This window comes from Delphinus delphis, chromosome 19 (genome assembly GCF_949987515.2).
Source record: "Delphinus delphis chromosome 19, mDelDel1.2, whole genome shotgun sequence".
Classification (NCBI taxonomy): domain Eukaryota; kingdom Metazoa; phylum Chordata; class Mammalia; order Artiodactyla; family Delphinidae; genus Delphinus; species Delphinus delphis.
This window is the reverse complement of record NC_082701.1, coordinates 2,873,842-2,887,357: the sequence shown is the minus strand read 5'-3', so window position 1 is coordinate 2,887,357 and position 13,516 is coordinate 2,873,842. Positions and strand designations below refer to the sequence as shown.

General features: G+C 41.9%; 1 protein-coding gene across 4 annotated transcripts in view; it reads right to left on the bottom strand.

The window, feature by feature from the left end:
* Nucleotides 1–13,516, bottom strand: part of MAP2K6 (mitogen-activated protein kinase kinase 6) — a 130,255-nt gene that overhangs the window by 40,677 nt on the left and 76,062 nt on the right. For 3 of the 4 annotated variants that reach the window (XM_059998017.1, XM_059998018.1, XM_059998016.1), the window contains exon 2: nt 112–178. In XM_059998017.1, the coding sequence (XP_059854000.1) occupies nt 112–178 (67 nt within the window). Of the gene's footprint in view, nt 1–111; nt 179–3,392; nt 3,420–13,516 lie in introns of those variants that run through there. The other variant, XM_059998019.1, reaches the window with a different exon arrangement.

Sequence of the window (13,516 nt, the reverse complement as noted above, 5' to 3'; positions counted from 1 at the left end):
ACTATCTCCATAGTTAAGGTATTGCTCACCAGTCCAAAAATGAACTCCCATTCCCTGGAAATCTGTAAAGTGCAAGCATTTGGATTAAGGCGATGATCCTGCCAGACTTACGTGGAACTGGTCTGAGGTTGTTCAAATGCTTCTTTTGGGATTTTAAGGCCAGGGTTTCTCTTCTTGCCTGTTGGGAAAGATGGAAGAATAAAGTTAAGGTCTGAATCACAGCATGAGAGCAGGGACAGAGACTGCAGCAGAGAAAAAGGACAGAACTGGGAACGCAGGTCTCATTTCCACATTCAGAACTCCACTTCCCACCAGGACGGCCGTGAATGACACGCACCAGTCACCAGGCTGAGCAGAGCCTCCCAAGTGCAGACTGAGATCACGGATGCGGTTTTTCACCAGTGCAGGGTGCAGTGTCAGTATAAGGCTGCCAATCCTCTTTACCCAGGAAGACCTGCCCTTTTTTCCCTGCTGGGAGTTCGGCATTCCAACTTCTTCTTCATTTTCTTGTACACAACAATGGTAATGGTAGACGGTGTTAGTTACAGGATTTTTTCCTTTATAATGTCAGTCAGATGTACCCACACTTCTCTTAGTATACCAGAGTTTTCTAAATTGATCTTTGATTAGCTGACAGAGTTAACCATGGAGGTAGAATAAAACATACTTTCCCACTGTTCTCCCCTTCCTCTTCTCAACCACCTGCCGTAAGTTAAAACACCTAAGCGAAGGGTAGGGTAATACTTATTTACTTTTTCCCCATTCCAAAAAGGATTATGATAAGAGATGGGCCCATGCAAGGAGGCTGTCACTTCTTTGGGGGCAAGATGGGAACATAATGTGTTTGTTCATCATCCCCGGGCTGAAACCACAAGAGAGCTTCGCTCAAATACTTTTGTTGATGGTTTAAAAGAACAGACTGAAAAATGACGGCTCAGGAAGCGGTAAGAGAATCCAGTCTTGTAAAGGCTCGGGATTTTCCTCATCTAAGGACATCCTGTATCTCTTCATGCTTAGCAGGAAACGCCAGAGCAGAGCTGGATACAACACCCGTGGGCTTACATTCTTTCTCACCTCTTCTCCACGTTGCAGGGAGCACTACAGAGCTGACACACACCCTGCTTAAGGCTCTGAGTAGAGATCTGCAGCTGCATAGAAACTGCAGAAGTCATATTCTGTAGCCTCTTGCAGGAAAATGACATCCAAAGACTTCAGTGACTGCTCACCACCAGAGAGCCAGCAATGACCCAGTCAGAATCAGAATCCAGGCCTCCAAACACTCAGGTGGGAACTCTTTCCTCTGTGCCACAATGGATGAAGTTTAGAGGTGACCAGAGAGAATGAGGTAGGGGAGTACGGGGTTATGAGTTTTTAAAAACCAGATTACAGGGGCTTCCCTGGTGGCGCAGTGGTTGAGAGTCCGCCTGCCGATGCAGGGGACACGGGTTCATGCCCCAGTCCGGGAAGATCCCACTATGCCGCGCAGCGGCTGGGCCCGTGAGCCATGGCCGCTGGGCCTGCACGTCCGGAGCCTGTGCTCCGCAACGGGAGAGGCCACAGCAGTGAGAGGCCCGCGTACCGCAAAAAACAAAACAAAACAAAAAAACCAGATTACATCCAGTTCCTTCACTCACCAAGAGACCTCCAGGGTCACTTTTCATCTGACTCTTGATATCCTCAACTATAAAACGGTGTAGTAACATCAATGCCTACCATATCGGACTGATGTGAGAACCATGGGATAACACATATGAAAGAGCAATGAAATTATAATCATTTTAAAAAAACAAGCTGCACAGTCTCATAAAGGAAAATGAGTCATTTAAGAAACTCAGGAACAGGGACCTCCCTGGTAGTCCAGTGGGTAAAGCTCCGCGCTCCCAATGCAGGGGGCCCGGGTTCGAGCCCTGGTCGGGGAACTAGATCCCGCATGCGTGGCACAACGAAGATCCCACGTGCCGCAACTGAGACCCAGCACAGCCCAAATAAATAAATAAACATTTAGAAACTCAGGAACAGAATTGGTATATTATCATAGTCCAGTGTAATGTATAATTGTGATCTTTCTCTCTATGCCTTCAAAATCCAGACATCTAGATCAATTCTGCCAAGTTGCACAAAGCCAGGAAGCAACATGCTTGGCAGTAACCAACACAGAGAAAGCCTTTCAGACCCACCTTCACTGAGTGACGTTAAGTCAGAAAGAGAAAAACAAATACTGTATATTAATGCATATATGTGGAATCTAGAAAAATGGTACAGATGAACCAGTTTGCAGGGCAGAGATAGAGACACATGTAGAGAACAAACATATGGACACCAAGGGGGGAAAGTGGTGGATGGGTGGGATGAATTGGGAGATAGGGATTGACATGGATACACTGATGTGTATAAAATAGATAACTAATAAGAACCTGCTGTATAAAAAAATAAAATTCAAAAAGAAAAAGAACCACCTTCATCGTAACAGGTCTTCTCAGTTCTCTCCTCATTTGGACTTACCTATGCGTTTTACAAAAATTCAAAACTCACCATTTCCCTTCCTATTCCTGGAGCTCAGATGGCCATTGAGCACATGTCACTGAGTTAGTTATTGACAATACACAGAGCTGTACTATGCTGGATCTGATTGTGAGAATCCAAGTAGATAAATGGCCTAATTCCAACAATTCCCATCCATGGGCCTCAGGCAATACATAGGGAAGGCTATTTTAAATGAGATACTCTAAGGAAGAATGAATGAGTTTGACTTGTCTAAACATCATGCAGATTCTAACACAGGTGACAGAGAATTCAGGTAATCCGGACAAATACAACCCTGTAGTTCTCCCAGATAAAACGAAGCAAAATGAAACTAAAATATATTTTTCCTGCAAAAAAGCCTCCCCAGATGCCATTTACGCAAGCCGCAAGCAAACGTTACTCTTAAGTTCCTGCATCTCTCTTCTTCATTTCTAACTCAGCTCTTACAAGATGGATGTCAAGAGAAATACCTATTTATGGAGGAAAACACCTTTGAAAAACTTTAATATAGCAGTGAATTATTACACCATAGGAATTAATTATTCGTAGTTCATTAATAGCAATCGACTATTAAGCTATAACTAACAAATCATCAAAACATCTATACGAAGAAATAGCAAAAGAAAGAGAGAAAACTTTTGGCACGGAGACTAAAGAAAGAAATGACCCAAAGAACAATAAAGTCTTCTAGGTGTGGGAAAAGAAGACCCCTGGTTCTCCTCTGACAAAAAAAAAAAAACAAGAAACAGAGTTCCAGCAGACACAAAACCTAGTTGAATCACCATTAGAAAACACCCTGCCTTCATTTTTTAACAGTAAATAAAACAAAAATCACAAAGGCACGCACCAACATTCCATAATTCACTTACTTGACCATCACTGGAAGAACAGCCCCGTAAAAGACCAGCAGAGGTACCTCTAATAAGGGTTTCAGGGCTGCTGCGAGAGCGAGCAGAAGAAAACCCCAGAGAAGGCTGCTTTACTCGGAAGACGGCGCTTCAGCCGAGCAAAACGGAGCTGCACAGACTCCACCCCTCCTGCAGTGCCGATCACCCCAAACCTCTGCAAGTTTATCGTTCCCAGGGAAACTCCCACTTCAGGAAGGGAGAGTCGAAGTGGGTCTGTTTGAACACCAAGGTGTGACATTAAGCATTAACCAGACTTGGAGGAGTAAATCTATAAAGTAATTCTGGATAGCACAGCGTTCTCCAGCTTTTCTGTAAATGCCTCTTTCATTTCTTAAAGAAATGTTCCCCTTGGCAAGGCTGCCAACACCTGACTGTTAACATTTAACACTGTGTTAAAAAAAAATTAAGGAGAGGCAGCAAAGTGAATAATAAAACTAAGTGGCCAACTATGATAAGTGGCCTTTTTGCTTGACATTCAAAAGCAAAAATGAAAAATACGTCAGAAAATAGGCTCTATGTTATGTCACATGCTAGTAACAAGCCTTCTCAGAAGGAGAGAATTCTGTATACGTCTGCAGATCTCAACCAGCTGTGCCCTCTTATTGGCACAATCTGCAAAGGGTAAAAACCTCCTTGGCCTGATGGAGCATATGTGGTACCATATTACATCAGCCTGTGTCACACCCATGCCTGTTTTCTCCAAAAATATTGTAGTCCCACTGCACGCATGTATTGGCAAAATTCATCTTAAACCAAAGCCTTTCCCCAATGGCACTGGGGAAAAAAAGAAAAAAAACCTTGCCAGCAGTTAGAAAATATTTACCAAGCCACAGAAATGTTCACCAGCTCTGACCGTACCGAAAATGATGGGGTACACAAGACATCTTGCTGGGCACCGCTCAGAGAAGCTAAGCACAAAGGGCTTCTCTCATGTGCCTTATTACATAAAACAGAAGATCGCGCTCCAGCGCCAACCCAAACAGCAGGAGAAACCAGAGGGGTGGAATCCGGAGGCTCTCCTGACACCTAAATGTTTGTCAGCCTGGCCAAGGGTCCGGGAACATGATTATGAGGGTTTACGATTATTGACACAGCTTTACAAAGGGATGACTTTGCTCCCGGCTCCAAATTTATTTTAAAAATCTGTTTCCCAACGTGAATGGGATTTCCAGCCAAGTAACTGGCAACCTGAAGACCCTGGCTGCCCTTGCCTTCATACTTGTATCTAGGCTTCAGTTCCATGGGTAGCTGGCACTAAAGGTGGCAGAGAAGTGTCATTAAATGTTATTAAGTCACAATGGTCAGATGTAAGGCAGCTCACAGAGCAGGGCAGAGTGAAGGGAGAACAGAGAGAGAGCTGGCTTAACAACAGTGACCCGGAAGTGGACACAGAAAATTCCCCCAAACCACTGGATCTCACCCACCACTGAGACTTCCACCAGGATGCCAGATTTCTTTGGAATTACATAAAATTTAGAGAAGGAAAGCTGCAAAGTTCATTTGAAAACGTGCAGTCATTTTTATTTCAAGGCGGCAGATGAATCTCCTGAAACGACAGCTTTACCTCCGTGTCCCTGGGCTCAGGGGCTCCAGCCCTCCTGTGGACAGGAGCTCAACCTTCTAATTTCAGCCCGTTTATCACACGCCCCACAGAACCTTCCCAGACCTCCCCAGACATACTTAAGGAGCACAGGCCACACCCACCAGCTTCCACAGGCCGGCATCTCAAACACAATACGAATTCAATGCAACTTCACTCAACTCCCAGTATTTTAAACTGTCCACTCTACCTAAGATAGATCTCCACGACCGTCTTCCACTTATATTCCTCATACCTTGTCTCACAATCTCGAATCACTTCTGCATTTATGTGTTCGTTTTTGAATCTACTTATTACTTATTTATTATCTGTCTCACCCAGAAACGTTCAGCTACAGCAGCAATTTTGCCCAGGGCTTGTACACCGTCAGTATTTGTTGACGGAACATTTGTTGTTCTTTTCTCAGCTGTTTTGAATTTTGGTATTGAGGTCTTCAAAAATAATTTTAAATAGTGTAGTCTGTAAAAATATTGAATCACTATGTTGTACATCTGAAGTTAATATAATATTGTATATCAACCATAATTTTTTTTTAAAAAAAGCACAGAATGGAGTAGAAATAGTTCAACCCTGAGCATACGTAAGAGCTCGTTTTAAGTCCCCGCCGTGCCACTTAACACTGGGACCCTGAGGATGATTCTGAAACTCAGTTTCCACAGCGACAAGCTGGAGACGAGACTCTGGCTGCTGAGAGATTTAGTTGGCATAACCTACGGGAAGGAGTCCAGCACACAGCAGGTACCCACCGGATAGCAGTTTCTTTTCTCCCTTCCACGTTTGTGCTTACATTTTTAAAATAGGAACGAAACAGAATGTCCCCTCTGTGGGCAGGTTATTTCTTCAAATGCCATCTCTGTTCTCCCCCTCCTGTGTTATTTATGTGAAAATGACATTTTCAAACATCTCATCGATCGTGAACCGTATTCTCTTGGTTCCCACTGACTATGGGAATTGTTTAAGCTCTATAGGATCAGGATCTCTGAGAGCAAACCCTCAGAATCCATATTTTTTATAAAGGACTTCAGTTTTTGAGAGCAGTTTTAGGTTCACAGCAAAACTGAAGGGAAGGTACAGAGATTCGCATATACCTTCCTGTTCCCATACATGCAGAGCCTCTCGCGTTAGCGGCATCCCGCCAGAGTGGTGCATTTGTTACAAATGACGCACCTGTATTGACACATCATCACCCACTCGCTCTTGGTGTTGTACATCCTAGGGGTTTGGATAAATGTACACTATGCATCTATCATTACAGTGTCATACAAAGCAGTTTCACTGTCCTAAAAATCCTGTTCTCCCCCTATTCATCCCTCCTTCCCCCCAACCCCTGGCAACCACTGATCTGTTTACTGTATCTATAGTTTTGCCTTTTCCAGAACATTATATAGTTAGAATCATACTCTGTGTGTGTGTGTGTGTGTATAGCCTTTCTGATTGGCTTATTTCACTTAGTGATATGCATTTAAGCTTCTTCCATATCTTTTCATGACTTAATAGTTCATTTCTTTATAGCACTGAATAATATTCCATTGTCTGGATATACCACAGTTCATTAATCCATTCACCTACTGAAGTGCATCTTGGTTGCTTCCAAGTTTTGGCAATTATGAATAACGCTGCTTATAAACATCCGTGCGCAGGTTTTTATACGAACGTAAGGAGTGTCACTGCTGTATTGAAAGAGCTAGAGAATAAGACAAACCAATTCCTGTAACATCAGAGAGCATGTGTGATGTGCAGTGAAAGTATCGCACCATGAATACACAGGACGTTCAAAGAGGGAGAGAGAAAATCAGGCAAGGGAAATGAGAAAATACAGTCTCACAGAGGAAGTAGTATTTTACGTGGTCCTTTGATAAATGGTAGGATTTGAGGGTACGTGATGGCTCATTATACTATTATGTCTTCTTTTTATATATATTCAATGTTTCCATAATAAGACATGAAAAGGCAACAGTAGGATTCCAAGGAGGAGGAGGAGGAGGAGCTCACGGTGTGGCGAGAAGGACATTGTGGCGTCTCAAAGGCTGTGACACGGAAAGACTGAAAGATTGTAACTAACAATTTTTAATTTTCAGATTTAGGAAGAGAAGTCATCTATTTTTTAGTAGAGGAGTATCATGCCATGTTGTGTTTTAAAAACAAATGATGTAACAAGATTAATCTACTATCTGCAGGGTGTTTTGAAACTGTGGTACACGTGCACACACATAACACCTGCATACACGCTCACAGGCCCACATACACACACCTTGGTGGCTTAAGCTGTTGGGTCTTTGCTCATATTTTCCCTGAAGCGTTATCATCTTTCTCCCCTGGTCAGTTGCAACACACTCAGCTCAAGTGTGTTCTCCTCCAGGAAACCTTCCATAAAAAACATGCAATAAATGTCCCTTATCTGTGTGGCCACAGGACTCTACACGTTATCTTCCGTCTTCCTTCTTACACTGATTGATTGAACCCACCTGCTCACCCGTCTCTTCCACTAGAAGGCGAGCTCTTCAGAGCCGGACCCCATGCCTTACCCAGGTGCAGAGTAAGCACTAGACCCAAAAAATGAGAGGCAGAGACCACAGCAACTTGGCTAATAAATTTAAGTTGCTTAAACTTCACAGAGGCAAAATCTATAGGCTCTGGTAATTTCCTGGATAAGAAGTATAGAAGACCAGAAGCTAAGCTGTAGCAGTAACAGTGGTAGCAATCTGGCTTTTCCCCACCTAGATAAAATTAAGTAAAAAAGGAAAAGTCAGGCCAGTTGGGGTGGGAGGTGGGAGAAGGCAGATAATGAGCTCCAGCCCTGAGATGTGCTAGGGATAAGCTGAAGGAACACCTGGCAGATTTCAGGCAGGCACATGGAGCTTCAGAGAGGGATGGCGGGGGGTGGGGGGGGGGGGATATGAAAATCTGTGAGTGACAAACAGAGAAGTAGAAAGTTGAATGAGACAGGCAGAGAAACAAGAACGGGAAGCAGCCTATGTAAGAATATTTTGAGAGAATGAGATGTAAATGAAGAATCAGCGAAGGACACCAAGAATCTCTGGAGGTTCCAAGGAGAAACACCAGCGAGTGCAGAGCAGCACTATCCACTATTCAGAAAAGGTCCTATTTTCAAAGGATGAGAGCACTCCGAGTTTTCTTACAGCTTCCTGGAACTGAAGTTCTTTTTCCAGACCCGGTCGAGCTGAAGTATATGCTTAGTCACGTTAACCATTTGGTGCTGACTTTGTGCTTTTGAAAGAACCTAAAATCAAAGCACAGCCAAGGCCCTCCCGTTGTGGTCTGGGGCCCAGTGAAAGCAGGGGGTGTGCGTGAGGGTGAGGCGGGGAGGGCCCCCCGTCTGTACTCATCTCCTTCCTCGTTTACATGCGGCTTCATTCATGAGTCTTATCAAAAGGAAACGCAGTCACAGGGTGTTAAAAATACCGCTTTACAATAAAAATATGGCAGCAGTGGCAAAGAAATTGAGGGATGTGGCTCACCTTTTCAAAATGCATGCTCCATTCTGGTTAGGTTTAAAAATTGCACTTATATTTTAGAGAAAAATATTGAAATGTCTCCAAGTGGAATAATATGATTCTAGGATATGCTTCAAAATAATATGGGAGTGGGGTGGGGTGGAGATAGAGGTGAAATAAGCTAGTAATTGTCAAAGCTGAGTGATGGACACACGGTGCTCACTATATGTCTGTCTTTGAGTATGTTTGAAAATGTCCAAAATGTAATGATTTTCTTGACTAGCTACTGAATCACAGAAAATTCTCTTTTAATAGTTAAAAAAGAGGGATAGTAAGAAGACTGCATTTTTCTCTTGGGAGAAGTGGATTCTTTTTTCCCTTTGGTCTAAGATCACAATATTTTAAAATTTTTTATTGGAGTAGAGTTGATTTACAATGTGTTAGTTTCAGGTGTACAGCAAAATGAATCAGTTATACATAGACATATATCCACTCTTTTTTTTTTAGATTCTTTTCCCATATGGGCCATTATAGAGTATCGAATAGAGTTTAAGATCACAATTTTAATAGCACTGAGATCACCTCCCTTTAGCCGAGGAAAACTACAGGGTCATAATATTCATTCAACCAGCTGCTTGAAGACTAAGAAGTGCAGAGAAATACAGAGGAAAGTTCTTGATCTATATGTCTTCTAAGAGTGCTACCAGTACAGTCCATCCTGCTTCTCCCCCAGATTTACCTAATTTCTTTTAGTGAGCTGCATTCTACCATGATGTCATTGACCCATGTTGAGGTCACCTTAAAAAGGGAACTCTGGGGCTTCCCTGGTGCCACAGTGGTTGGGAGTCTGCCTACCAATGCAGGGGACACGGGTTCGAGCCCTGGTCTGGGAAGATCCCACATGCCACGGAGCAACTAGGCCCGTGAGCCACAACTACTGAGCCTGCACGTCTGGAGCCTGTGCTCCGCAACAAGAGAGGCCACAATAGCGAGAAGCCCACGCACCGCAATGAAGAGTGGCCCCCGCTTACCGCAACTAGAGAAAGCTCTCGTACAGAATCGAAGATCCAACACAGCCAAAAATAAATTAATTAATTTTTTAAAAAAGGGGACTCTGAAATTCATCTCTGTAAGGTTGTTTTTGATTACCTTATATAATGTCTTCTTTTTCAAAAAATTTTATTTTTTATTGGTCTACAGTTGATTTACAATGTTGTGTTAGTTTCAGGGGTACAGCAGTTACTCCTGATTCAGTTACACATATACATATAGCTATTCCTTTTCAAATTCTCTTCCCATTTAGGTTATTAAAGAATATTGAATAGAGTTCCCTGTGCTCTACAGTAGGTCCTTGTTGGTTACATATTTTATATACAGCAGTGTGTACATGTCAATCCCAATCTCCCAATTTATCCCTCCCCCCCCCACCTTTCCCCCTTTGAATAACCATAATATCTTCTTTATAAAGACTCTTGGGGTAAAAATATGTGTTACCAATAACAAGAAGAGGTGGTTTCTCCTGTATAATCTCTGCCTATGGATGATGTGAATGTTCCGCTAACGTGTTTCCTTCCTTGGGTTTATGGCTGAAAGGCTTAAGGCCAAACCTGGACTCATATTCATACTCATTTCTGACTCAGTGTTTTTTGTGGCTCTGTTTCTGTCTTACCCACCCTTTTAATAATATTTTATTGTGGAACATTTTATATACATGGGAAAGTAAACAAAACAGTTATAATCAACCTCTGTGTACCTATTCCCCAGCTTCAAAAAATACCGACTTAAGACCAATTTTGGTTCATCTACACCCCACCCACATTCCCAGACATCAAATCATTCCATCCATAACTATTTTATCAAGTATCTCTAAAGGAAATTGACTATTAAAAATAACCATCATACCATTATCACACGGAAACAAATAAGTAATTTCTTAATATCTACTCAGTGTTCAAAATTCTAATTGTCTTGTGAAGAGGAGTTGGGAGAGGGGTAAGATAGGAGAAGGGGATGAAAAGGTACAAACCATAGGTATAAAATAAATAAGATACAAGAATGTAATTAATGTATAGGACAGGAAATCTAACCAATATTTTGTAATAACTTCAAATGGAGTATAATCTATAAAAATATCAAATCACTATGTACACACTTGAAACTAACAGAACATTGTAAATCCACTATACTCCAGTAAATAAATAATTCTAATTGCCTCCTTATAAATAAGTAAGATAAATAATTATCTTGTTTATAAATATTCTAAATACTCTTAAATTATGCTGCATTTGAATCAGGATCAAAATTAGGTCCTTGCTATATAAAAAGCAAAGGGGACTTTCCTGGCAGTCCCGTGGTTAAGACTTCACCTTCCAGTGCAGGGGGTGCTGGTTCGATCCCTGGTTGGGGAGCTGAGATCCCACATGCCTCGCGGCCAAAACCAAAAAACCAAAACGTAAAACAGAGGCAGTATTGTAACAAATTCAATAAACACTTAAAACAAAATGGTCCACATCAATTAAAAAAAAAAAGCAAAACAACAAATTAAATGAACAAACCAAACCAAACCAAACATGTAGATACAGAGAACAGAGCAGTGGTTACCAGAAAGGAAGAGGAGAGTAAAATGGGTAAAGGGGGATCCACCCTATGCTGATGGATGGAAACTAAATTTTGGTGGTGAGCAGACTGCGGTGCACACGGAAGTCAAAATACAATGTTTTAAGATTAGGTGATAGAAGTTCTTAGGTCCCTGTCAATCTATAAGCTCTCCCTCCATTTCTTGTTGTCCACCCCTCCCCACCCAATGCGATTACTTTGCTGAAGAAATCTGATCATTTGCCCTATACAGTTCCCCACTAATTCTGAGGGCGCGCCTTGTGGGCTCGTGTGCCCCTTTGTTAGAGTGCGATCAGACGGAAACTCGACTGCTCCGTTTGGCACAGCGGCATCACAGGTGGCCTCACCTGCTTTTAACTAAATTGCTGAATTCTTTGCATCCTAGTAAACGCTCCTAAACTCTTAATGGAAAAAGGAAGAAATAAATAAATAAATGAATAACCCCTCAACAACACTGGGTAGTCAACAAACTTCTTAATCTTTGTCAATTTGATAAGTAAACAAAGGTACCTCATTGTTTTTAATCACCCTTTAAAAATGTGTAATGAAGTTGAATATTTTTAACATGTCTACTGACATCTGTAGTTATGTTTCTGTGAACTCCTTGTTCAAGCCATTTGCTCATTTTTATGTTAGGTTATTATTGTTGTTTTATTTGTAAGAGAAGACATTGCCCCTTCTGTAGTTTGAATCACAAAACACACACACATGTGAGTGTGTCTGCCCACTTGGGTTGGGTTTTTCTCCCCTTTTTGATTGTACAGAATTAAAAATTTTTACATTACTTCATGGCCTTTGCACTTTTACAAGGCAGGAACATTCTTTCCTTTTCCCCAAATAGCTAGATAGTTGTCCCAATACCACCTATTAATCTGTCCATTTTTTTCTCCATTAATTTTACACATCTTTTTAATATTTATACCTCTTATATAAGTTCATTGGCTGCTACGTCTAAAAGTTATTAAATATTCGTGGCATTGAAAGGCAACTTCACTCAATCCTGACTTTAAGAGAACTCTTTCTAGCTTTTCACCTTAAAAAAACTCTGCTGGTTTTACAAAACTGTGTCATTTGCAGAAATGTGGATGGACCTGGAGACTGTCATACAGAGTGAAGTAAGTCAGAAAGAGAAAAACAAATATCATATATTAACGCATGTATGTGGAATCTAGAAAAAATGGTATGGATGATCTTATTTGCAAAGCAGAAATAGAGACACAGATGTAGAGAACAAACATGGATACCAAGGGGGAAAGGGGGGTGGGTGGGGTAGGTTGAATTGGGAGATTGGGATTGACATATCCACTACTACGTATAAAATAGATTAACTAATGAGAACGTACCCTATAGCACAGGGAACTCTACTCGGTGCTCTGTGGTGACCTAAATGGGAAGGAAATCCAACAAAGGGGATATGTGTATCCATATGGCTGATTCACTTTGCTGTATGGCAGAAACTGACACAGGAGTGTAAAGCTATGCTCCAATAAGAAAAAAAAAAAAATTATGCTGCTTTTAGATTCAGTTTGACAGAAGAAGGATAGAGCCATCCATGTTTACTGAGTGAAATATCTTATCAAGGCTCTCAAAGACTTGCCCATACCGTAATCCTTAGAACTTGTGAGTGTTAGCATGCTCAGGTTTCAGGAGATGTGATTAAAGGAAGGGTTCTGGGATGAGGAGATTATCGTGGGTTATCCAGTTGGGCCCTAAATGCCATCACAAAGCTTCCTGATAGCAGAGAGGCTGAGAGACACGAGACACACGGAGGAGCAGACGGAGGCAGAGGCCGGGGGATTCAGCCACAACCTGGAGAACGCCGCGAGTGCCAGCAGCTCCTGCAGGCTGGATTCTTTATCCCAGAGCCTCTGGAGGGAGCCTGACCTGCTGACACCTTGATTCTGGATTTCTGGCCTCCAGAAATGTGAAAGAATAAATTTATGCAGTTTTAAGCCACCAAGTTTGTGGTTACTTGTTACAGCAGTTACAAGAAACTAGTACACTATGGGCGGACCTCGGAGATATCGTGGGTTCCGGTCCAGCCCCGGGCAATAAAGCAAATATCGCAAAAGAGCAAGTCACACGAATTCTTTGGTTTCCCAGTGCATGGTAAAGTTATGTTGACAATATAGAGTAGTCTATTAAGCGTGCAACAGCATTATGTCTAAAAAACAATGTTCATACCTTAATTTAAAATACTTTATTGCTAGAAAATGCCAACCATCAGTGAGCAAATGCTGTTAGAAAAATGGCGCCGATAGACTTGCTCGAGGCAGGGTTGCAACAAACCTTCAATTTGTAAAACATGCAATATCTGCGAAGCACGATAAAACGAAACCCAATAAAGACAAGGTATGCCTGTATTAGAAATGGATGCTGAATTTTACCAAATTCCCTTTCAACATTTATTGAAG